Consider the following 22,935-nt stretch of genomic DNA (forward strand, 5'->3'; position numbering starts at 1 on the left):
TCATGGGCAATTTTCTTTGTCCGAATCATAGGAAAAGTTAATTCCCGAATCTTTATTTTCTGCTTCTTCCAGTGAATGTTCATTTTTTTTCATCATCTCCTGCAGTTAGGAAGAAAAAAATTCCAAGTAATTGAAGTCGAGCAGCAAAATTAGAAATAAAAATGATAAATAATTAACGTGATATTACCACTTTACTTAAATATCTCTTCTTACGCTTTTACGAATAACTAACGCGCTCCATCAGCCAATTTCTGATTTTTTGATGCATTTCGTTACGCTGTTTTCGTGCCTCACACGTACATTTACGAGAACAGCATGGCGTAGACGTAAAAGTTGCTTGATGCGGAGGTGGTCCAGGACTTCTGCATTTCGTCGCATCAGGAGTCATATTTCCCTTTGTCATCACTTTTTCCATTTCCTTCCTTCACTGCTATCTCTCTGAAATCAACAAAGCACACGCAAGTAACGCTACGAATAGTAACTTATATTAAGCAAAGACAAATGTATCTACGCTCGGATCTCACTCATTTATACCTGTCCTAAAATGACATCCCATCCACTCCAGGTGGTTTAATGATTAGTGCTCCTCCCTCGGTTAGTGCAGAAGAGATAACACTTAACTTTTGCAATCCTAAATCATTGATTCAAATGGCAGAAGGAAGAAGTGATGTTCACTTGTCAAAGAAAGAAAGTTAAACTGACTTTCAATCAGCAAATATGACGTATTCTGACCTCAACTCGTTGACCAGAAGAGTTCTTGAAGTCGTTAAGTATAATTAGCTTCGCATAAATTTTATAGTCCACTTGAAGATGAATTACAACAGTAAGGATCTTATCTGTCGAAATATGAAATGATATGGATTACTTCTACGTGATAATTTGCAATTGAATCAGGAGAGATCAGTTAGATTTGAAGTAACAAACATTTCTAATAAGTATTAGATATCATCAGTGACTTGAAGTTTGTAAAATATTACAAAATTAATAAGTGGTATGATTCTCTGAAAGGTTTCCTATAAATAGTACTTTTACAGATTCCAAAGTAATACGTAAAAAAGAGATAACTCAAACATTTTATTAAATAACAAAATTTGTTTGATTGTTTATATCGATTAAGTATTTAGCACATTCTTTTATTATTTTTTAAAGTGGAAAGCTGTGTAAATTAAAAAAGATAAATATTTAAATCAGAAAGAATCATTCGCACATAATCTTTTTGTCTAAGAAATATAATTAAATCTAATTTTATGCTTTTTTAACCGCTCATTGAAATTGCATTCACTTTATACTGGTGATATTAAATATTATGAGCGGCAACTTTTCAACATCTTATTTCTCTCTCTCCTCTCTTTCCCTCTCTTTTTCTCTCCCTTTCTCTCTCTCCCTCTCTCTCTCGATGAATTTAGAAATAAGCTACGGCTATTACTGCAATTTCAATCCAAAAACATCGAAATGTGAAAAGAAATCTGTGTTTATACAGAAAATATCTGTCCATTTCGGTGTTAAATGACAAAATATACTTTTTTTTTTTTTTTTTTTTTGAAAATTTTCAATTTTCCCACTGAGATGCTATATTCAAGAATTTACTAGATTATATAAAATAAGTAGAGATAAAAGAATGGTCATTTGGTGACCTTTTCTCTTTCATCCATTTTCTTTTTCTTTTTAATTCGCTTCAAGTGATGGCTTTCATTTGACAAAGTCATTTATAATTAGCCAAAGACTTAACTCTAATATTTTCATCTCTAATAATGTGTGAAAATTTATGAGTTCCAATTACATTTCTTAAGTTATCTCACTAAGATTGCAGTGTGAGTTCTGAAAGTGTCGTCCTTATGAACTCTAAAAAAATGAAAATAAACTTTCAAATGTTTTTTCAAATAACAAAAATTGCAGTATCAGTTTCGGATTGCTTGTGTAATTACTGTGGTTTTATCATCGAAAGACTGAAGTAAAAGCAAGTGCAAATCAGAAATTAAAATATTTGCATTCGTAAATTTCGAGACTGTTTCTTTCTCATGAACTAATTAGCCAACCACACCTCACGTAATCACTTTTCCCTTTCAAACATTGTAAATTATACAGGACGACATCATCTCGTCACAGTATTTGTCACCTCATTCCATTATCTTATAATTACCTTTCGTGCAATTAAGAAACAATCCATTGTCAAATTATATTGGATAGGATCGACCTGTCGGTGTACTTTTAATTGAGAAAGACATTGATTTGTGCTGTGATATTTTTTCAATCAATGTTTCAATATCAGAAATGAAAATCAGAAATGAAAAATGCAATAAATTAAATCTACTAATTCATTGCAGTTTCATTTCGATTCAGTTTTTTTTTTTCTTTTGAACGAATAGAAGGTCAACAAATTGTTTACTATTTAACCGATGTTTACAGTGATCCATAACTTCTGAAGTACTTCAGTTTATCAACTCAATCATATAGAGATGTCTTTTCTGAATCAAAATGAATGACTTTATTAAGAGCTGCTATAAAAATTAGAAATAAAATAATATGACCTATCAATAATCGGCCCGGATTCTACTTTTTTCCTTTTTTTTTTATTTACCAATTCATTTGATGACCTAATTTTGATAAAGTCTAAATAAAACTTTAATTGAGAAATATTCTAGCGAAATATATTCGAAATTTTCCTTACAATTATTATTTATTTATACTTCACGATAAAAATTGTGTAAATTATCTTCTGAGTTTTTTTTTTTTTTTTTTACTTTGTTCTTTATATGATTGATTATTAATTAATATCACTCCTAAATATTCCATTAATTAATTAAATATTTCATTTAGCTATTCATTTTCATGTAATTTCTCACTGATATAATCATCATATTTAACACCTATCATATCAATATATTGTCAATATCGATTTACGAATTTAAGAAATAAAGGAAAAAAAAAAAAAGAAAGGTAAAAAAATGATTGTATTTACAATTATAATTACAATTAAACGATAAAACGATACAGTCTAATCACAGATTGTAACTCATCGTTAAAATGATCATAAAATTTATTAGAAGTATTTGATACCATATAACTTCTTAATAACTCTTATATAGATTAGAAGTAGAGTCATAAATTTGTATGAGTATGACAAATGGATGATTGATGAGCTTTAAAAAGTACATCACAGAAGCAAATGTATAAACATATAATATGTTATACATAATTAAATGTTAGACTGACATACAATCAAATTACTTTAATTTTCTTAATTAAAAAATCGAAGAATTAAATAAAAACAAAACAAAAAAAAAGAAAAAGGGAATTGAATCAAATGTCGAATTTTGCATAAGAATGAGTCAGAATAATGTGGGAAATCAAAAAAATAGAAGCTAAAAGAAGTAAAATTACTGAAATAGTTTATGATATAATTATCATACTAAGTGAATAATATAACGAAGATAAACTATTAGTAATACATTTACTAATTTCAATATTCAATTTAATCATACTGCTAAAAGATTTATTGTTTTATTTATGTTTGCACTTCAAAGTGATTGCCTTTCTAGCTGCTCTCTTACTTCCAAACATTTGTTTAAATTTATTTTCTATTAAACATTTTACTTTTATGCATTGCTACACTGAAAGAATCAAAGAAACTAATCTCAATGATTGATGATGTTATGATCAAATGATTACCAAAAATTATTCAGCATTATGATTTGATAGGAATGTTAAAAAAAAAAAAAAAGAAAAAGAACAATTCAAGTTTGAGAATTTCTGGAAAAATTCAAATATACAACAACGATTATATCATTGCCAAAAAATTATGGTGGAACTGTTGAATTGCAATATTTATATGTGATAGAACTTTTTCTATGCTTGACGAGAAATAAAATACTGTGGCAAACAGAATCAACGATATGAAAGTTTATGTTAAATAAAGGATGAAGTAGATGTCTAACAATTAAGGTAATTGAACGACTAACCAAATTACTCTTTGTGAGTAATAAATAAAAGAATAAGTGAAGTAATTCTAATTTCTATTCGATTTAAAAACTGAAATATTCTTCATTAGAACACGACAAAAAAAACTTCTATATTTGCTGTAAAATTGAACTTACCAATTATTAGCAATAATTTGAATCTCATCGCTGTTGCATTCTGTTACTTGAAAATGACTTATGCACGCAACGTCAAGTGTAATATAATTTATACTAAAAATTGACAATATTTTTACACAACATTTGAAATACTATGTATATTCTGAATGAAATAATATCTATATTCTGAATACTTTGCAATTGAGAATTTTTTCTTCAATACAATCAAATAGGACGAAAGAAGCAGGAAAAAATAATGAAGGAAAAGAGAACTAAATGAAAGAATCGAGTAAATTTATAGAGTAATGATATTTTGAAAAGTATAAAATTAACACTTCATAATACATAAGTATGTATATCACATGAAATATTTGACCAAAAACAGTAGTAGATGAATGAAATTTACAACAAGTATTCTCAGGGGAAAGATTATTCTTTCAATCACTCATAGTGAAAATACGGAGACAGTTTTTAATAAGGAATAGTTTCAGAGTACATTATAGTTCAAATATCAGATAAACAATCACAAATTCGTTACTGGACAATTGAGTGACGTCTTATTTCACGCATTTCAGTGTCCAATCGAGAATTTTGAAGCCGTAGCATCGGAGAACCGGTATTATTATGTAAGGGTCGAACTGCTGGAGCATGTACTTCGTTGCCAACTTCGATAGCACTAATTTCCATAGCAGTATGGCGAGCAACTCCTTTAATATCTCTTGTGCATTTTGCGGGAACTGTTACATTTGCGCGATTAGCATCACCTGACCGTGCAGCGTTCTCGATCTGGGACCGAATGCTGTATAGTTCTTTCCCTATTTGGTTCTTCAAATCATCATTACCAACTATTTTCGGTAGTTGCTCATCTGAAAAAGTGATCTGATATTTCTGGTGGAAAAAGAAAAACTTCCCAATATTTCCAAAGGAAAGAAAAAAAGGAAGGTTTGCTGAAAGATTTCATGGAATCTTATCTACAGGCCGCTCTTTCAATTAACTTTGTGTTAGCTGATTAAAAATTTTAACCCATACATTCATTCTTCAACATAATTCCTTGGATTTTCCTTTAACTCTAACTACAGCTCTGTAGTGGGAAACATCTTGTGGAAAACTTTGTTACTAGTGCTCTAAAACCAATTCTGATTTGACATACGAGCTGGAAAACTCCACGAATATCTGACCATGTCCAAAATTTAATCCAGAACAATCATCCTAATATCGATAAGGTTAATTTTTGTATGAAGAAAACATATTTTAAGAAATTTCGAACTTACTGATTATGAGTTCAATCCTCTGTTTTACTACACTAGCCATCATATCCATATCATTCAATCTTGATTGCAAACATGACACCTGCTCTTGCAAAAGCTCGATTACCTAAATGGACCTCATAAGCAAGCAGCCTGATGAAGGAAAACAACGCTCACAATTACACCTGTAAAACAAAGAACAAGCTGACTAAATTACCTGAAAGTAAAACAATTACAATGAGCAAACCTCGTCTGAAGCATTCATACCCGTATGTCCACCTGTATTGTAATTTATTTGCGGACGAACCAATCCTGCAAGAAAAACAATGCATAATGAGACGGAGCTGCTTTCTCGACCTTTTCAGCAATCATATCACATCTATCAGCTGGGGAACAAAGCAACTACCAGTGAAGCTAAATTATTTACAGAATTCAACTACAGGTTCAAGTTTTGTCCTAACAAATGACAAACTTTATAAAATATTATTAACCTCTTTCAACCATGGTTCGATCCGACAGTGTGTCGACAATTTTAGTAACAAATGATTTAGTATCACCATGTTGATGCCTATTTTCACCAGCGTTACAGAACATCATTCCTGACGATGAGAATTGTTTTGGTTTTTCTATAACAATTTTCGTTCCAACAATATCTTTGGTTCGATTTGGATGTATCATTCCAGTGACTGTTATATTTTCGAAATTAGTAACATTAAGAGTTTGTGGCACTTCATACTTCTGCAAGAATAGTTCAGACTGCAAAAGTTAATAATGCGTGTATATGACAGGCAAATTGCAATTGCACATGATGAGTTAATCTTTTAATTTAAACTCTCTTTTAATCTTTTAATTTAAATAGTTCCTAGAAAAAAGAGATACATTCATCATATCTGACGACAAAAAAAAAAAACAATCGAACAGTAAATGCTGCAATTTTTAAATAACTGGATTCTAAACCAAAGTCTTACTTTGGGTGATTTGATATGTAAAGCGTATTGAATTAATGAATGCGCATCAGCTACCGGTGGGTAACGCATTAAATACTGTAGTGTTGTACTGTAATCTTCATTGATAACTAAAAATATGATTTTACAATAATGTTATGCGATAAGCAAATGACCGACTTGAATTTAACAATATTTTTCAATTCAGTCACAAGAATATTTTCTGTGAGTAAACAATAATATATTAGCTATAAAATAAATCTCGGAAATTGAGGGAAATTATTCTAACATACTTAAATGTCTAATGTATTCAAGCATTGCGACAAAAATATAGTCAACCAAAGATAATGGTGGCCTGAAAGCGAATATAGCATCCCATATAAATAAGAGGTCGTGAATTGGAAATTCGCGTCCAAACAATAATCGTAACCAGCGGCTATAAAAAATTTGGTGAGCAGAATTTCAAACTTCTTTGCAATTTGAACTGGTGAATCCTATAGGACTATTCAACCAAAATCTTTAATCATCAAAGTTTTATTATGAAATACTTCAAAACAATCTATCGTACACGATAATTTAAAAGCACACGGAAAGATGTTAATTTCTCAGTTTGCGGAACTTCACATAAATATCTTCACGTAATCTTTTCATCCTTGTAATTTCAACAATGATATGAGAAATTATTTATTCGTTCACAAATCTAAAAAAAAAAATTGATGTGATAGTTCGAAAGTAGATTTTGACTAACATTCCATAAATCTGTGGTAAAATCTTCAATTTTGAAAGATGCTGATGCATGGCCGGATCAATTACTGCCAATATATCGTTCGTAATACTTCGAAGCTTAATAATTAATTCATTTCTCGGATCAGCAGAAGGATCATCTGGACTAACAAATGGCATGGAATGGCCTAACTTCCCATTATTTCCCGAAACACGACTGGAATACTCGACATATTCCTCATCGCCAGCCAAATACCATCGCTCCAACATCATCATTAGTTGATTGAATATTTCACTATGAATAGAAAGAAGCCCAATGAAGTAACACTTTAAATAAAAAAAAAAATGACACTTGGTGACACACGCTTACTGTGCTGTGCAAGAATGCAAATATGTGTTCTATGGAAAATGAAACAAAAAAAGTTCAAGGAAATACTGCTAACTGTTGGACACAAAGCAAAACGTTTACGTTTCTAGAATTCGCTAGAAGTTATACTAAAATTTCTGACAGTTATAAATATGATCTTCAGAGCGCAGTCGAAATGACTGGAAAACACGGAAAAAAGCGATGCTAGTAAAATTTGCAATTTTGGGTTGAAGAATGTTTTGTTTTTTACGCTGTATTATATCTAGCTAATCCTAAATTTCTCCTAGATTTCCCGCTGCTAGTAAAAAAAAAGCTTTCCATAATTTTGCTTAAAAATGTGAATACAAAATTATAAGCAAATACACATAAAAACAGTTGATACTAAAAAAAATATGAAAACCAACAAAGAGTCGTGTTCAAGGAAGTCCTGATTATTGACAGCGCATAAAATTTTCAGCTCTTCTGGTGGTACTTCTCTGAAATGAATACAGCGCTCTAAAACATCACATTTTGGAACAAAATAGGAAACTAAATTATCAAATAAACGAGGTTCATTTTCCAAAATTAATAACTAATTAATACATTTTACACACGAAGTGCAATAAACAAATGTATTTGCTACAAATACAAAAACTGAAATTCAGTAACAATCATATCCAGTTTAAAGATGAGCAGAAAGAACTATGCTTAAAATTTTCTTACGCTTATGAAAAAGCAATGTTACGGGCATAACAAGTCACCTTAATCCATTTTGTTCTATGAGATGAGCAAACGTTTGTTGGTCGTAATTCAAGACAAAAATCAGCGTTGCAAGTATTTCGTGCATACCCTAGAAAATTACACATTGATACATTATTAAATTTGAAAATATGAATGTATGAAACTACCTGCTTATATGCAATGTCTGGATGTTGTTTCGCATATATAAACAGAATATCCGACATAATGGTTCGTACATTCTCATTTTTAAAATATTCTAATTCTGGAAATCTGAAAAAAAAAGTTTTTCCCAAATTTCAAACCATAATACAAACTTGTTTAAGCCTCCACTTAAATCAAAAGGGAATTTGGCACTGCATTTAAACAAAAACTTACGTTCGTTCCACATCACGATTTATAAATTCACGTAACTTGCAGTCACTGAAATATTGTTGCCACGGATTCTAGAAATGAATAAAAATGTCGGTATAAGAGAAGGAAGCATAATGATAAAATGATCAAAGTAAAATGCATTACCTCATCACCAAGTGACAATGGATTACTGACATTTGGATCTAAGCCCGATGTTTGCTCGCGTGGATTCATTAATAGCTAAAAATATAGATAATAAAATTTACATAGTGTACACCAAGCATTCCAAATATTTAAAAAAAAATATATGTATATATACAAATAGTGCAATACGGAATCGGCAAATTTTGTTTGATTCGCCGACTTCAGTCGTGCGAAACAATACTTGAATCCCATATTATTCATAGTTCATGTTTAAAGATGCTTAACACTAACCTCACATTTCAATTTATTATATGAATTACGGGTTCGCGATAGAATCGTGCACCATTCTTCTCGTTCAAGAGGTAAACAACGAAGTAAAATCTAGAAATGAAAGCTAACTACAATTAATGTGATCTTTTAAGAAATAATGTAAATCTAAAATATGTTTACACAGCATGTCATACCTGTAAACCTTAAAATTATTTCTTCTGTTGACATTTTAAAATGAATTTCACATGTATAAGTTTGACTTCAGAAACGTTTAACGAAACTAACCCTCCAAATGATAGATCGAACATGCGAACCGCGAAGTTTACCACTCAAACAACCTTTTTCTATTCGTTTCAAATTCACCCGCTGTCCAAAAAATTCTTTCCATTCTTCCCTATATGTTTCATGCATACAGAATAATATAATATGTATAAAAAAAATATACACACACATACAAAAACATTCACATAATTTTATTACCTTTTTTTCCTCCAAACATTAGTAAATGTTCATCCACCCACATTTATTAATTTTTAACGTTATAATTGGTAGTATTTCCACTTAAGGAATTACTTGAAGCAACTCACAAATATATATTAAAAATGAAAACATCTGTAAATGTCCAGATGATGCTAAGTTACAGAACTTTTGCTTGAATTAAAATGAATCTTTCAAATTTCGAAAGCTAAAATGAATCCCCTTCCTCTCTTCTATACTTTTACGTTTCTTTATATAAAACTAAGGTAATGCAATAAGCTTACTGAAATGTCGGCTGATGACTTGAACTGTCCATGCCTAACAATCAATCAGTCAAAAATGTCAATTCTGTAAACAATCACTTAAGACAAAAAAAAAACAATAGATTATGATGGACAATTTTCCATTTTCTTTGCAAGAAGTGATGATTTTTTAGTATGGAACTGCTGGTTTTTACGTCTTTTCTGTCCTTTTTTTTTTACATTTGTCACATCAGTAAGAAATTTGAAAGTTTATTGGCAAAATCATCTTTACAATATTTCTAGTAATATCTTAATAATAACACTATGAAGCTAAATTGCAACAATCCCTGTAGCATTGCCAATACTCCTTATCAAAAAAACTCCATTCATTACGTAACGAATCCTCAACTCTGACATTTTACTCATCTGGATTAATCTAAATCTACACGATACCTTTTTACAGGACATGAATTTGAACCTACCTTTAACTTGGCCCAATCAACAGTTAACAGTTACGTGCAACGTATTTAATCAGCTCCGATACATAAATTGATTTCATGAACTGCTACAATGTCACCACAGTACAAACACAGTAAGCAGTCATCAGGCATTACTAAACGAACTAGCCTCAAGAATTTCAACGCCAAACTCTCCTACAGCTTGAAACCTTTCAATTATCAAATATCTCTGTGCACCACCTTTCAGTCTTATTTGCATTCCCTCCTTCTTTTCACCAGCAAATAAACTCATTCATATTTCGCTAAAATGCGGTATGTTTTAACAAACTAATAGTGATCTGAATATAGCCTTGCTGCCATTCGATGCAACGATATCAATTTACACTGTGCACTACAAAAGGAAACCTCTCGTGCCTCTTCTTTATTTCTTAAATATATTTGACATATATAATTGTCCACATCTGGAGAACATTAGAAATTAGAACAATTCACAAGACAAATAGCCCTTTTCTGTAATAGTAATTCTTTTACTTCAGAAAAAGCTTCAAATTCAAAATTGGATGCTTGAAAATTTTAATCCGAAATCTAACGATATATTAATAGTGAAGCTAAGGAGTAAATCATCATGTCGTTCAGTCACATCTCTGAAAATTATCACTCGGATTTAAAAATATTAGGGTGGACCTTCCGCTTCATCTCGTTCTGTTTCTTTCCCCCGAACAGAGCTACCTAGGAAAAAAAAACTCTTATGATAAAAACAGTTGTTAATCCCAACCGTTTACTCGTTTCTGAAAATAGTGAAACTTTACTGCTGAATTTTTCCTCTTTAAAGGATAATTTCTAAAACTGATTTTAAATTTAAATTTAGAGCAAATCAGCAAAACATAACCGATCACTCAAACATTGCTTATAACCATCTTTGAGTTAAATCATAAATTTAGAGTGTTTTCTTCTTTCTTTCTTTTTCTACAGTTTCAAATACGAAAGTAATTTGGAAGAAACAAACTGCCAGTCTTAAATCATAATTTTATGTTAAAGGAAAAAAGAAAGCGAGGAAACAATCCGCAACAAGAATGTATAAATCACATACACAATAGCACATTCATGCATTCTTGAGATGAGAAAAAAAGAAAAAGGGAGAGACTGGAGAACCGGGAGAAAGATAAAAATAAGCCCGTTGATCAAAACTGAAGTCTTATTCGAAAGAAAAAGAAAAAATTAGTGAAGTTACGTTACGTTACAAGTTCCAGAATAAAACCATATTTGGGAGAAAAAGGAATAACAGGAGAATAAAAGGAACAAAAGAAAAACACAGCGTACCCAATGCTAGGATAAACCGTCATGGCAGATTATATATACAGCTTGGCAGATCATATATCCAGTAAAGGAAAATTTACAACTGACATAAGAAATTAGAGTTGAGTCAAACCTAATAAGAAAGCAAATTACAAAAGTTTACTGTAATTTGTCTGATATAAATAAAATGCTTCAATCTATGAATCATTCTACTATCACTTCAATATTTTGCTGGAGATTTTTCGAAGTGAAAAAAAATTCATGATTTGTTAAAAATATCCCGAAAAATATTTGTGAAAAAGATATGTGTTTAGAAAAAAAGTGTAAATTTTGCGAAAATAAGTGCATTCAGCCGCGGAAGAAAAGCGCAAAAAGATCCTCAAATGTGCTTTGAATAAACAAATAAAAATAACAACAGCATATTCTGATGAAATGACCACGAACCAGCATCAATTATTAGCATCTGAAACATACGAAATTTATTTAAAGTTTAACAAGAAAACGTTGAACAAATCCCGTGGTCAAAGACCAGAGCTACTACTTTACACTACTATTTTAATGGATGTTGGAAATGGATGAACAGTGAACCGAGAGCAAAACATTTATTAAAAGATAATAACAAGAACTGTTTTTTCTGAGCATCGCAATTTCGACTGCTTATTTTCAAAGGTGAAAAACTGACTAGTTTAATAAGAATTTCTTTTTTAGTTTAAAAAGAATTCTTACAGTTACATTTCATGTAAAAACATTCCGTTTGGCGCTCAAAACACAGCTTTTCGGTTTTTGCACCGATTTGAAGCAAAGTTATTTGAAGTTGTGCATGATTTGCTTTATATAAATATGAGTTTAAATAAATGCGATTATTTAAAATACAGAAAATAGTCAAAGCCAAACAATTTGCAATACTGACCGTTTGGTGGAACTGAACTATTTTGAACAGTACCACCAGGCTGAAAAGGTTGGTGTTGTTGATGTGGCGGTCCACTGGTCACACTGTTTACCGAATTATGGCGTATTGATCCAGCACTGCCTCCTTGTTGTTGCTGCGATTGTGGCGGCTGTTGTTGCTGTTGCTGGAATACTCCCTGCTGATGCTGGGCTGAAAAAAAAAGTAAAATTCCAAAAAAGCACGAAAAATCCTACAAATGAACCACAGATAAATCTTAAATTTCGATTGCTTTTTCAAAAACAACACATATCTTTCAACTTTCACTTTCCTTAATTCAGTATGAGAAAGAAGAAATTTAACACTTACCATGCACGTAATGACTATAAAAATGATCACCAGCCACAAAGGGTTGATGAGGTAAAGTACTTGGTATCTGCGGTTGTTGTAAAGCAGCTGCTTCAACAGCTGCTCCTTGGAACTGTTCGAACATACTCGGCTGAAACATCAAAAAAACCAGACTTCTTCCAATCAAAAAAAAATTTGTGAAAAAACCACAGCTTATAGAAATCGCTGAAAAAAACTCTGAATGATCCTTATACCAAAGATAAACAGAACTGTTAGGATAACTGAATACCGGATCTGACCACTGATCCCAAACGAGTCTGAAGTGTTATCCAACAAAAACATTTATCAAGAGAAAAAATCAAGCTGTAACTGTTTTCAACATAAGATCATTGCAAAAAACAATGCCAAATTCTTACTTGTGCATGCACTTGATGTGCTTGTGAAAATGGAACATGCGTCGTCGCTGCCGGTGCTGCGACAGACGGATGAACAACAACTGGCTGTGGACCATATGCCATTACAAAGCCTGGCTGTCCAGCAGTAATGAACGGAAATTGCTGCAACGAAGGAATCATCGATGGCTTTCCACATTTGCATAGAGATTTATATCTACTGTTTGCTTATCCTCTTTAGTTGAAGAAAGAAAACAAAATGAAGAATATTTGCAATGTCCAAACATTTTGTAATCCAAAAATTCACATCTGACAAAATCAGTCCACACGAGATGATGTGAGTTTATTCACTTAGCTGCGCATGAAGTAATCATAGTCATTATACTTTCACTAATACAAATAACGAATGACATGCAAGTGAAAATCTCAATCTGTGAAACCCCACTATCAATAAATATACTGTGGGATCAATTCATGAATTCACTTTTCCCAAACAAAACAGTGCAGCAACATATTTTTCATTTAAAAGTGAGTTATGTCATAACAAGTGTTGCTTAGGATGATGCTCATCCTTCATTAACAAATCCATTATTTCCGCTTTTTTTTTGATGTGCCGCCACAATTTCTGATTTGCCAACCACACACGTCACTTTTAGTGTACACTGTTGACTTCCACAAAACCCACTTATGCTCCATTTGAATCGTGTCATTTGTCATCATGACCTTTTGAAATGTAACAATCTTTAAGATACGCAAGTGTAAATTAATTGAGAAAAAGAGTGAATGATGAACATATAAACAAACAACAAACCGGTGCTTGGACGTACATGTGCGGCTGTGCGTTTGGTGGAGCTGCACCAGGAGGAAGTGGAATAAGTACAGTATGTGGCGATTGCGGCGTCCCGGATTGCGGATACTGTGACAATGACACCGGCTGCTGCTGTTGTTGTTGTACCTATTTGAACGGTGCAAAGTGAACAAAAGCGGACTAAATTAGGATAAGTTAACAAGTGGATACACAAACATTGTGCATTTAGTGCATTTGGTACAAATTCACATACATATACATGCACACACACACACACACACACACACACACACACACACACACACACACACACACACACACATACACACACACATACATACATACACACACCTACAAATACACCCATCCACATACACACACACACATAGACACACACAAAGCATGCTTCATATTCACTCGATCCTTAAATGTATTAATTTTGGAGGATTTATAGCGCTCTGGCGATAACAATACAATTAACTGCTTGCTTGATTAATTCATCGGTGGAGCAGGAATTTTCAAACTTGAAATAATGGCTCAGTCTGACCATATTAACAGCTTACATCAAAAAGATTCAACAGTAAAATATCGGTTAAAGTAATTTCCATCGAAAAAAAAGATTTTAATATTTACTTACATTCGTAACTTGGATCACTCTGGAAACTATTTAATTTGAAATCTCTGTACAGTTTGCTATTATTATGGTTGGCCGAGATACAAAAAAGCAGTAACTCATAATCATTCCATTGCTTATGAAGAACAGTAGCGAAAAGTTCATAAATTCTTCTTTCACTTCATAAAACCCCGAATCATTAATGCAAGATAAACATTTTGCCCTGGTGAAATGGTCTGTCATAATGTAATGATATTTCTTTACCTGGGGAGGTGAAACCACAGGTCCAGGTGTAGCCGGTTGACTGTTAGGCCCATTTGAACCTGTGCCATTGCTCGAAGCAGCACTTGATCCTTGCTGCGGCTGTTGCTGTGTTGACACTGCCGTTGCTATAAATGATCATTTCTTTAGAAATTGCTTAATTTGTTCGCTGCAATGATTAATAAACTTAACTATAATAAATCAGAAATAGACACAGAACAATAGTTCAACTCATTTAACACTTACCAGTAAAATCAACAGTTGGATGAGATTGCGGCAAACGAGATATCACGTAATTCTGAAAAATATATCACTACAAATCAAAATTAAAAAAAAATGAAAATATTATTTCACACAAATCGACTTTCATTCACACTATAATGTGCAAATAATAGGCCAATTTATGTGATAGAATGCAACTTTTCTCTTGGCCATGACTCATTGTCGCATGAATACATGAAAAGGAGCTATGAAATTATTTTTTGATAAGAATTTTATAAATGTCCATAAAGTGAAGACAACAAAACATACGACGGAATGATCACCCTGATATAGCTGTCGTGGAAAACCATTCGGCTGTTGAGTCTGAGTCTGTAAAGTAAGTGGAGAAAAATATTTGATATAAAGAAATATTCAACATTCAGTAATTATACATATTTGCATCAAAAACTGGCTATCACCATCCTAGCGCAATGTAAAAATAACACGCAAACAATGTTAATTTATAGCGAATTCGCTTTACCAGGTACAGTTACTTTTCACAGACTACTCTTTCCAAAATGCCGTATCATCAGGCTTCGATGTATTGCAGTCAATAATATTATCATGATAACGTACGGCTCCTTAAACACTTATTATTCCTGTTTTACCAACCTGTATAATTTGATAGGGTGGAGGAGCTGTGAGAACCGCATTCGTGGATGGAGGTGGTATCGGCGGTGGTGGCATATTAGATGCTCCAATTGAGAGCTGTGATGGATATGGTGCAAAATATGGCATCTAAACAAAATCACTAATACTGTAAAACAAAAACTGAAGAATATTTAAAGACATGTTTAGCAAATTAAACATACTGATTTTAATCTAAAAGCTAGTTCAAACAACAGATATATGAATTAATGATGCTTAGACACTCGCAATCTGCAGCCCGGCAAATACTCTTCCCAAATTTATAACTTTGAAAAGTTATATATATACCAGCTTTCATCAAAATATCCCTAGTATGCAAAAAAAGAATTCGGAGCCATAAATTATTCATCTACAAATGACTGCTAAACTATCATCGTATCCAAACTGCTCACCTGATACTGTGACATCAATTGCTGAGCATAGGGTTGACTGGCTCCAGGAACATACATACCAGCAACACCTTGCATAAACTGTTGCTGCTGATTCCGTCGATTAGTTGAAGGTGTTTGCCCAGTCATTTGTCCATGACGACCAATTGGTAAACCGGTGGTACTTGCAACAATCGGGCCACCCGTAACATTCGCTGCTGCAGTTGCTGTTGCTACAGCGGCACTTGGAGTACTCTAAAATACTTAGATAAGAACGATACGACTAAACACCTTTCCTTTTATAAAAAGCTGAAGTTCATTGCAGGCAGATAAGTTGTCTTCGAGTAATGCTTTATATTGTAAATTCCTTATAATTTAAGTTTTATCATATTTAGGTGAATATACCTGTACAACCGGTGTGTTATAATAAACCGGCAGAGCACCATATGCGTTAGCATGCGCATAAGGAAACATTTGTGGTGGTCCGGCATGTGCAATTGATGGCACATTCTAAAACATAATGAAGATTAATTGCTTTTATTAAACAGCACTCATGACAATCTACCAAACCTCTTATTGTTTTCCAAGACCAAAAATATCGATTTTGATTTCTGTACTGTTACATTAATGAAACATAATAAGAAGGTAAATAACTTCACTGAATTACTAATTTTGTCCAACAAAACGGGAAAAAACTGCTTTTGCTAAAGTAGCTAACCAATCTGTTAGTAATCATCTGAACTTGTTATTCCACAGTTATATAATAGTTCAAAATAATACAAATGCCTACCTGAACAGACAAGGCTTGTGGATTGGCAAGAGCCAAGCCCTGCATTTGTCCTGGTGCTGCGATGTGTGTTGACATAAGTGGTAAAGGTGCAGCGGGAGGTGTTCGAACGCTATGCAATGCTGGACGATGATTTTGTGGTTCAGTGTTGCGGCAGTTAGTTAAATTACGGGGCACAAATGATGGTGCATCCGGATTCCAAACGAAATGCTTCCTGATATTTGACACATAATTTTTCTGTACTAGTTTAATGGAAGTCTAAAATCGTTGGCAGCACACCACACTATCACTTCATCTCTATACAAGTATTGTGCTGAAAAACAGTTGAAAAAGTATTCATAACCTTACCCATCTGATGTAGTCGTCACAGAATTTACTGCAGTAGTCTTTGCAATATCAGCGACAACAGCACTAGGCGTTGGATCTGTGGGTGCTATGGATGATGATGAAGCTGCAGCAGATAACTGCTGCGTTTGTTGTATTTCTCGAGGTGTAACAGAAGTAGCTGCAGTTTGCGTATCTAAAACCACAACTCCTGTTGCTTCTATACTAGGTGGTGTCGCACTAGATCCAGGGATCGTCGATGTTGTTGGCTTGTTTGGACGAGATTCAGAAACTGCCGTCAGCGCTACATCTGTTGGTGCCACTACTGAACGACCTGAAGCTACACTGCAAACTTTATTTAATTGTGAAAAAGCAATAGGACAACAGGCGCAAATTACGAGCTAGAAAGATCTCACTGCTACTACAAAATTAATTCAGCCACCAGAATTAATGGTTGCTTGTACAGATCCTCCAGCCTTGACGATCTCTTGCTGCGGCCGCTGATCTGAACATGGTGGACAGGATGTTGCTGCTGCTGCTGCTGCTGCTGCTGCTACTACTACTACAGAGGCTGATGTTTCCACATCTCTAGCAGATGAAATTTCTGTAATCCAGATAATTCTGAGCAGTGACCATTTATTGAAAAGCATAAGGATAAAATAACCTTAATGAAAAATTAAGGTTAAAAAATGCTTTGAAATATTGAACCTGGGTGATGGTTTACGGCTATCTGAGACGAAGATGGAGCTCGCATGCCAGGCGGAGGTCCTTTATTCCAAGCATTATTAATAGGCCTCGGTGCTACCCCAGATGTTGTTGTTCCCTGCACGGTGTTTGCACGCTAAAAATGGCACGTATTTAGTACTACTCCTGTAACACTGTCTCTAACCTCCCACAAAAAATCCCAACTCTTCTGCTTCAGTCTCTTTCAATATTTTGCGCACTATTTGTAATAACGCGCCTTGCTGAATATGCATCCAGTGTCAACTTTTGTTAATCCATTACTGTGATAGGGGATGTTCAGTGAATTATGACAACGGACCTGAACATCATCTGCACTGTTATGCACGGAATGCGATGGCTGGAAAGTACTGTTGAAATTCTGATGAAATTCTTTTAAATTTCTGACCCGTTCTGTTTGCTTTGATGTTTGCTGTCGCGAAGCGCTACCCATGCTATTTGATGTATTCGAATAATGCAAGTTCTTATTTTCATCACCTATAAAATGAACATTTGTGAAATACCATAATGAACATGAAATACCATATGTGAAATACCATATATACATAAAGAAGTCATCTACATTGTTCTTGGTAGGTTTTTAAATCAAACTTCGGCAAAATACTGATAAGTAAATAAATGAATGAATTAATAAATAAAGCACGTGAAGGTTGTCCTTCATGTTGACCAGTCATCAAACGATGATCGTAAACCCTTGTATTATTTCCAACTTGCTCCGACCGCCGTCCAGCTCTTACATTGTCTGAGGCTGAAGCGGAACCTGAACTTTCACCACGTCGAACCCACTCTGAAATGAAACAACAGAATACAAAAATGGATTGAATTACTGATATGCAGTAAAGTGCACGAAAGAATGATAATGTACTGTAACACATAAATCAATTGCGAATAGAAACTGAATAAATAAAGAAATGAGTTCGAATACAAATGCGGTTTGTACTCAGATTTGTTTTTTTATTCACCATAATAACAAAAATCTGTAAATTCCTTTAAGTTGACTTTTGAAGTCCAACATACCATATTAAAGCTAATATTCAAGTAGCAAAAAAAAAAAAGCATACGGCCAAACTGTAGGTGTAGTTCCTGCGCGGTCGGCCTCTCCAAAATACCGCTAGGTGCATAACGCGAAATAGGCCCTGATCCAATCGAATTTTGAGGGCGTACTCCATGACTCATTGATGAATTTGTAAATAAACGTGATGAACCACCGCCGGATCCATATGATCCACGTCCTAGAAGTTTTCCAGTTTGTTCCAGATTCCTATTAATCTGGTTGAACAGTAAACAAAAAAATAAGTTAAACCAACAAGAACAGTGAGATACTAGAAACTGAAATCTTTATAATCATGAGTGAGTCGTACCTCTTCCTGCACCTGGCATACCTTCCGATCTTCTACCGTTCGGTGGCCCTCTATTTATATTCATGCCACCTCTATCTCGAATATTCCCTGAATAGCTGCCACGTCTGAATGGATTACAGATATTAGATCCATTTTTTACCGAAGAGCTTTTAACAGGATACAGTGCGGGTAACCTAGAACTATTTCCTCATGATTATCTACGAAACCACAAGAAACCTTACTGAATGGTAAAAATAATCACCTGTGCCAAAATCTCATAAGTGCTTATTGTCCTATTGATATGTCTTACTGTAAACAATAATTTTTTATAGGATGCATTTTTACCCTGTGTTAGATGCTTTTCGATTACTATGCTGTATTTGAAATTCTGATGTCTCCCTATCCAAATCACGCTCTTCGTCATCATTTTCTAGTTGTGCACGCGCTCTGCTTACACTGCTACTATTGATTTCTTGCGCAATCCGTTCTGCTCGCTTAAAATCTTCTGCATTACCCTGCACATCGGCTCTGAAATTCCAGAAATAATTTAAACATACAAACAATAGAAGTACGCACTGAAGTCCTATAAAAAAAAAATGAACCAGAGGACACAGAGGGATTTCTTAATATTTAAACTTTGTCCACATAATAGTTAAATTTTCCAAGAATACAAGAAGGAATAAAAAATTACGTAGCATATTCCGGCATATTTTCATCAAACGTGCTTTTGACCCCCAGAACATCATTTGCCTGAAACATTTGTTCAACGGACCAACCATCTTCCTGATCATCGTTTAATAGAAGACCACTGTCAAAGTCATCTTCGGACTCCCATACTTGCAGTTCCATATCTGCCACAGAACCGCTCTGATCCGCATATTCACGATCCGTAGCAAATCCTTGAATTTATCGTATTTTCTAAGGTATTTGTTTTCTTTTACAATAAAATTGCATAACTTGTTAATCAAATCAATTATGGAAAAAAACCTTCAATCCGTTTTTCATCCCGATATTTTGCCCCCACACTATAAATACAGTCCCTTTCAATTTGAAGTTTCTCAATAATTTGATCCTTATGAGGCAACAAGTTCTTTTGATCATCTGTGAGTACTTCATGCGCGTATCTCAAGCCAACATCGAACTGCAAATTATCAGAAACATCTAGCAAAGTGGCTAAAAATTAAACTCTTTATTGCTTTAGTTCAACCAGACAAGATATAAAACATTGAAATGACGGATGCAATGTAAAAAGAAATACCCACATCCGGAGAGCAACCTGCAAATATCCCTTCAAATGTTAATCCATCACGAGTTTCAAGCAACACTTCCTTACCCTAAAAATTAACATACAATTACAATAATTTTGCTAATCGATGTAAATTTGATTCAATCCATTTTCATTCCGACTTCAAAATTACCATAAAATACGAGAAAGGAGCAATTTATGGTTATTATGAGCATGGCACATTTCTCATCAAATCAGTTAAACACAAACGGAGATAATTTCTCATGTAACTTACAATCATTTTCGTTATCAGTACCAGCAGCTCCTGATTTGCATAAACTCCTCGTACTTCATATATATTCTACAAAGTTTTTAATTCTGAATTTTTCAAATTTCGCTTCTTATACTCTAACGTGCAATTTAATACATTTGCAGTATATGAAAATAATTTGAAAAACTATCAGATTTGTAGAAATTTCTTGGATATACCGACAAAACGAAGTGACACTACATAAGCAATAAATTTACTAATAATCATTAGGTGACGAATTTAACACTGCTGATAAATAAAAATGAAATTTATACTAAGAAACTGTAATATAATCAACAGAATAGCTTTGGCAAACAGTCATAATCAGCGAAACTTGTAGATATAAATTTAAATGAAGAAACAATAAGGAGATGTAAATCTTACCTCATTTTGAAGTTTGTGAGGCATGATGGTATCCTTGTCGTCTAATAATTAGAATATATTTGTGTCAATATAGCAACAGTATTTCCCACCTTAGATAAAGTCACAACCAGCTAGCTGATTTGTAAATTTAATTTCGAATAAATTTAATTATTTAGCTCGTTACCGTTGTAATTATCTCACACACTTGTCGAATACTATTTCCAAACGAAACTGCGTTACTTAATCAATTAATCAGCCAACTGCGCAAGCTATAAAATGATTAAATCGAATAATATCTTTACTTAAAACAACAATTTTTACTGGAAAATTTCTATTATCACACAGGAAATAATCCCAATAATGAATGAATATTAAATTTCATGTGGAATAATTCATCTTGAATCTTATTAATTTGATAGTGTTATAGGCAGAATTCACATCAATGAAGTTACATTTACATGAAAGACAGAAAGAAGGAAGGCAGATAACTAGCAAAGACAAAGAGTTACAATATTCATATTTGATAAGAATTTAGAAATATATATATGTATGTACTAAACGATAATAAATAATACTAAACGTTGCTAAAGTATTGTAACACGTATCTACATTACATTATATCAAACGGAGTAATCTTACATCAAAAAAATATGCAAGGAAGAAATAAGACGTAAAATCTGATAGTGAAGGCATCTTGCATTCTCTTCGCATGCACACAGAGTGGACACGCACCCTAGTGGACACCAGATGACCACTACTGTACCGCTTCACCTTACCAACGTTGCCTCCCTCTCTCACGAACTCCGATTTCCTCCAACACAACCACTGCAATTGATTACATTCCATCTGCTCGTCTGCCTCTCCGATAGCTCCGCACTCTCTCTCCTCCCTATCGCCCTGTGCAACACTTTTTCCCGCCAGACTGAGCCACGTCCGTACGTCAACAGAATGTCCATGTTTGCCACTCACTGATGAAAAACTGATAGCGTGCAAATGCGACCTCACGGATTACGTGGGAAACGTGCCATAACTGTCTGAATTATACGAGAATCTAAGAGACATTCAGATACCAGTGCATCCCGCTAGAACCGATAGGTTTGTATTTCTATAAATTACCCTTCAGATGAAACAGTGTTCTCATTTATTAAATGTAACTTCTTAAGAAGATAACTGTCATGTTAAAATACATTTGCATTTAATATTCAAAGTTCAATAGAAGAATGAACAAGTAAGGAATATGAAAGGAAGAAATTAAGAAATACGAAAAAAAAAAAATATGAAAGATATTTCTTGACGATATGACGACAAAACCGTTATACATTATCAATGACCATAACACAAATAAGTGTTACGATGAAAAATTCAGGCACATAAATTACTAATTCTATGCTAATGATTACTTCCCTATGCCATGCTTCATCCTAACTACCCTCTTTCATAAAACAGAAGCAAACTCGTATGTTTTCATATTTGTCTAAGTAAATTATACACTACTAGCAGAAATAAAAACGAACTGATTCATGTTTAGCAGTACCCATAAATGCATCACTCCTCATTACATGATGACAAAACCGTTATACATTAGCAACGACTATTACAAAAATAAGTGTCTTCATGGCACTGAAATAATCCGACGGTGCTTACTCGTCACCCATAATCTTATTATATAATATATATAACAAAACAGAAATATATTGTAAATTTCACAAGAACCACCATAAAATTGATCAAAGTAACACAATCAAATATCCAAAAGGCACTTCTCGAACTAAAACTAACTGCTTATTATGAATACATTTCAATACAAAACTGATATATACAATTTCCTAAAACTGCGCAGCATAATATGTGCGGCATCGGTGGTTCAGTGGTAGAATGCTCGCCTGCCACGCGGGCGGCCCGGGTTCGATTCCCGGCCGATGCAGTCGTTTCCCCTTTTACAACTCCG

General features: G+C 33.5%; 3 protein-coding genes and 1 non-coding gene across 10 annotated transcripts; 1 reads left to right on the forward strand and 3 right to left on the reverse strand.

The window, feature by feature from the left end:
• Bm10633 (Uncharacterized protein) lies at positions 1–415 on the reverse strand (the record flags this gene model as incomplete). The annotated part of the gene is made up of 2 exons (XM_001896761.2): positions 1–99; positions 233–415. The coding sequence occupies 2 exons, from the start codon at positions 413–415 to the stop codon at positions 1–3; spliced, it is 282 nt and encodes a 93-aa protein (XP_001896796.1).
• Positions 416–4,607: 4,192 nt separating this feature from the next.
• Bma-rbg-3 (uncharacterized protein) lies at positions 4,608–9,632 on the reverse strand (the record flags this gene model as incomplete). The annotated part of the gene is made up of 15 exons (XM_043077613.1): positions 4,608–4,939; positions 5,345–5,447; positions 5,568–5,632; positions 5,812–6,058; positions 6,289–6,395; positions 6,558–6,700; positions 7,013–7,282; positions 7,759–7,830; positions 8,095–8,183; positions 8,242–8,344; positions 8,450–8,517; positions 8,591–8,665; positions 8,861–8,950; positions 9,125–9,233; positions 9,601–9,632. 15 exons carry the CDS (start codon positions 9,630–9,632, stop codon positions 4,608–4,610), a joined length of 1,905 nt encoding a protein of 634 aa, XP_042933547.1.
• A 2,129-nt stretch (positions 9,633–11,761) lies between these two features.
• Bma-atx-2 (ABL158Cp, putative) lies at positions 11,762–21,032 on the reverse strand (the record flags this gene model as incomplete). Of its 7 annotated transcripts, none has more annotated exons than XM_043077614.1 (25): positions 11,762–11,775; positions 12,223–12,411; positions 12,568–12,697; positions 12,963–13,103; positions 13,750–13,893; positions 14,624–14,748; positions 14,867–14,918; positions 15,152–15,211; positions 15,494–15,619; positions 15,922–16,152; positions 16,303–16,407; positions 16,688–16,898; positions 17,033–17,342; positions 17,451–17,612; positions 17,717–17,849; positions 18,138–18,226; positions 18,393–18,536; positions 18,811–18,981; positions 19,111–19,214; positions 19,435–19,617; positions 19,781–19,988; positions 20,077–20,230; positions 20,352–20,423; positions 20,610–20,675; positions 21,009–21,032. In XM_043077614.1, 25 exons carry the CDS (start codon positions 21,030–21,032, stop codon positions 11,762–11,764), a joined length of 3,348 nt encoding a protein of 1,115 aa, XP_042933548.1. The 7 variants fall into 7 exon arrangements, with proteins under 7 accessions (XP_042933548.1, XP_042933552.1, XP_042933549.1 ...); XM_043077618.1 differs by having other exon boundaries at positions 17,033–17,348; XM_043077615.1 differs by having other exon boundaries at positions 18,051–18,226.
• Positions 21,033–22,840: 1,808 nt separating this feature from the next.
• Positions 22,841–22,911, forward strand: Bm14626. Its single transcript has one exon. It is a non-coding gene; the product is annotated as a tRNA-Gly (tRNA).
• Positions 22,912–22,935: the final 24 nt, after the last annotated feature.

This window comes from Brugia malayi (assembly GCF_000002995.4).
Source record: "Brugia malayi strain FR3 genome assembly, contig: Bm_v4_Chr1_scaffold_001, whole genome shotgun sequence".
NCBI classification, from domain to species: Eukaryota; Metazoa; Nematoda; class Chromadorea; order Rhabditida; family Onchocercidae; genus Brugia; species Brugia malayi.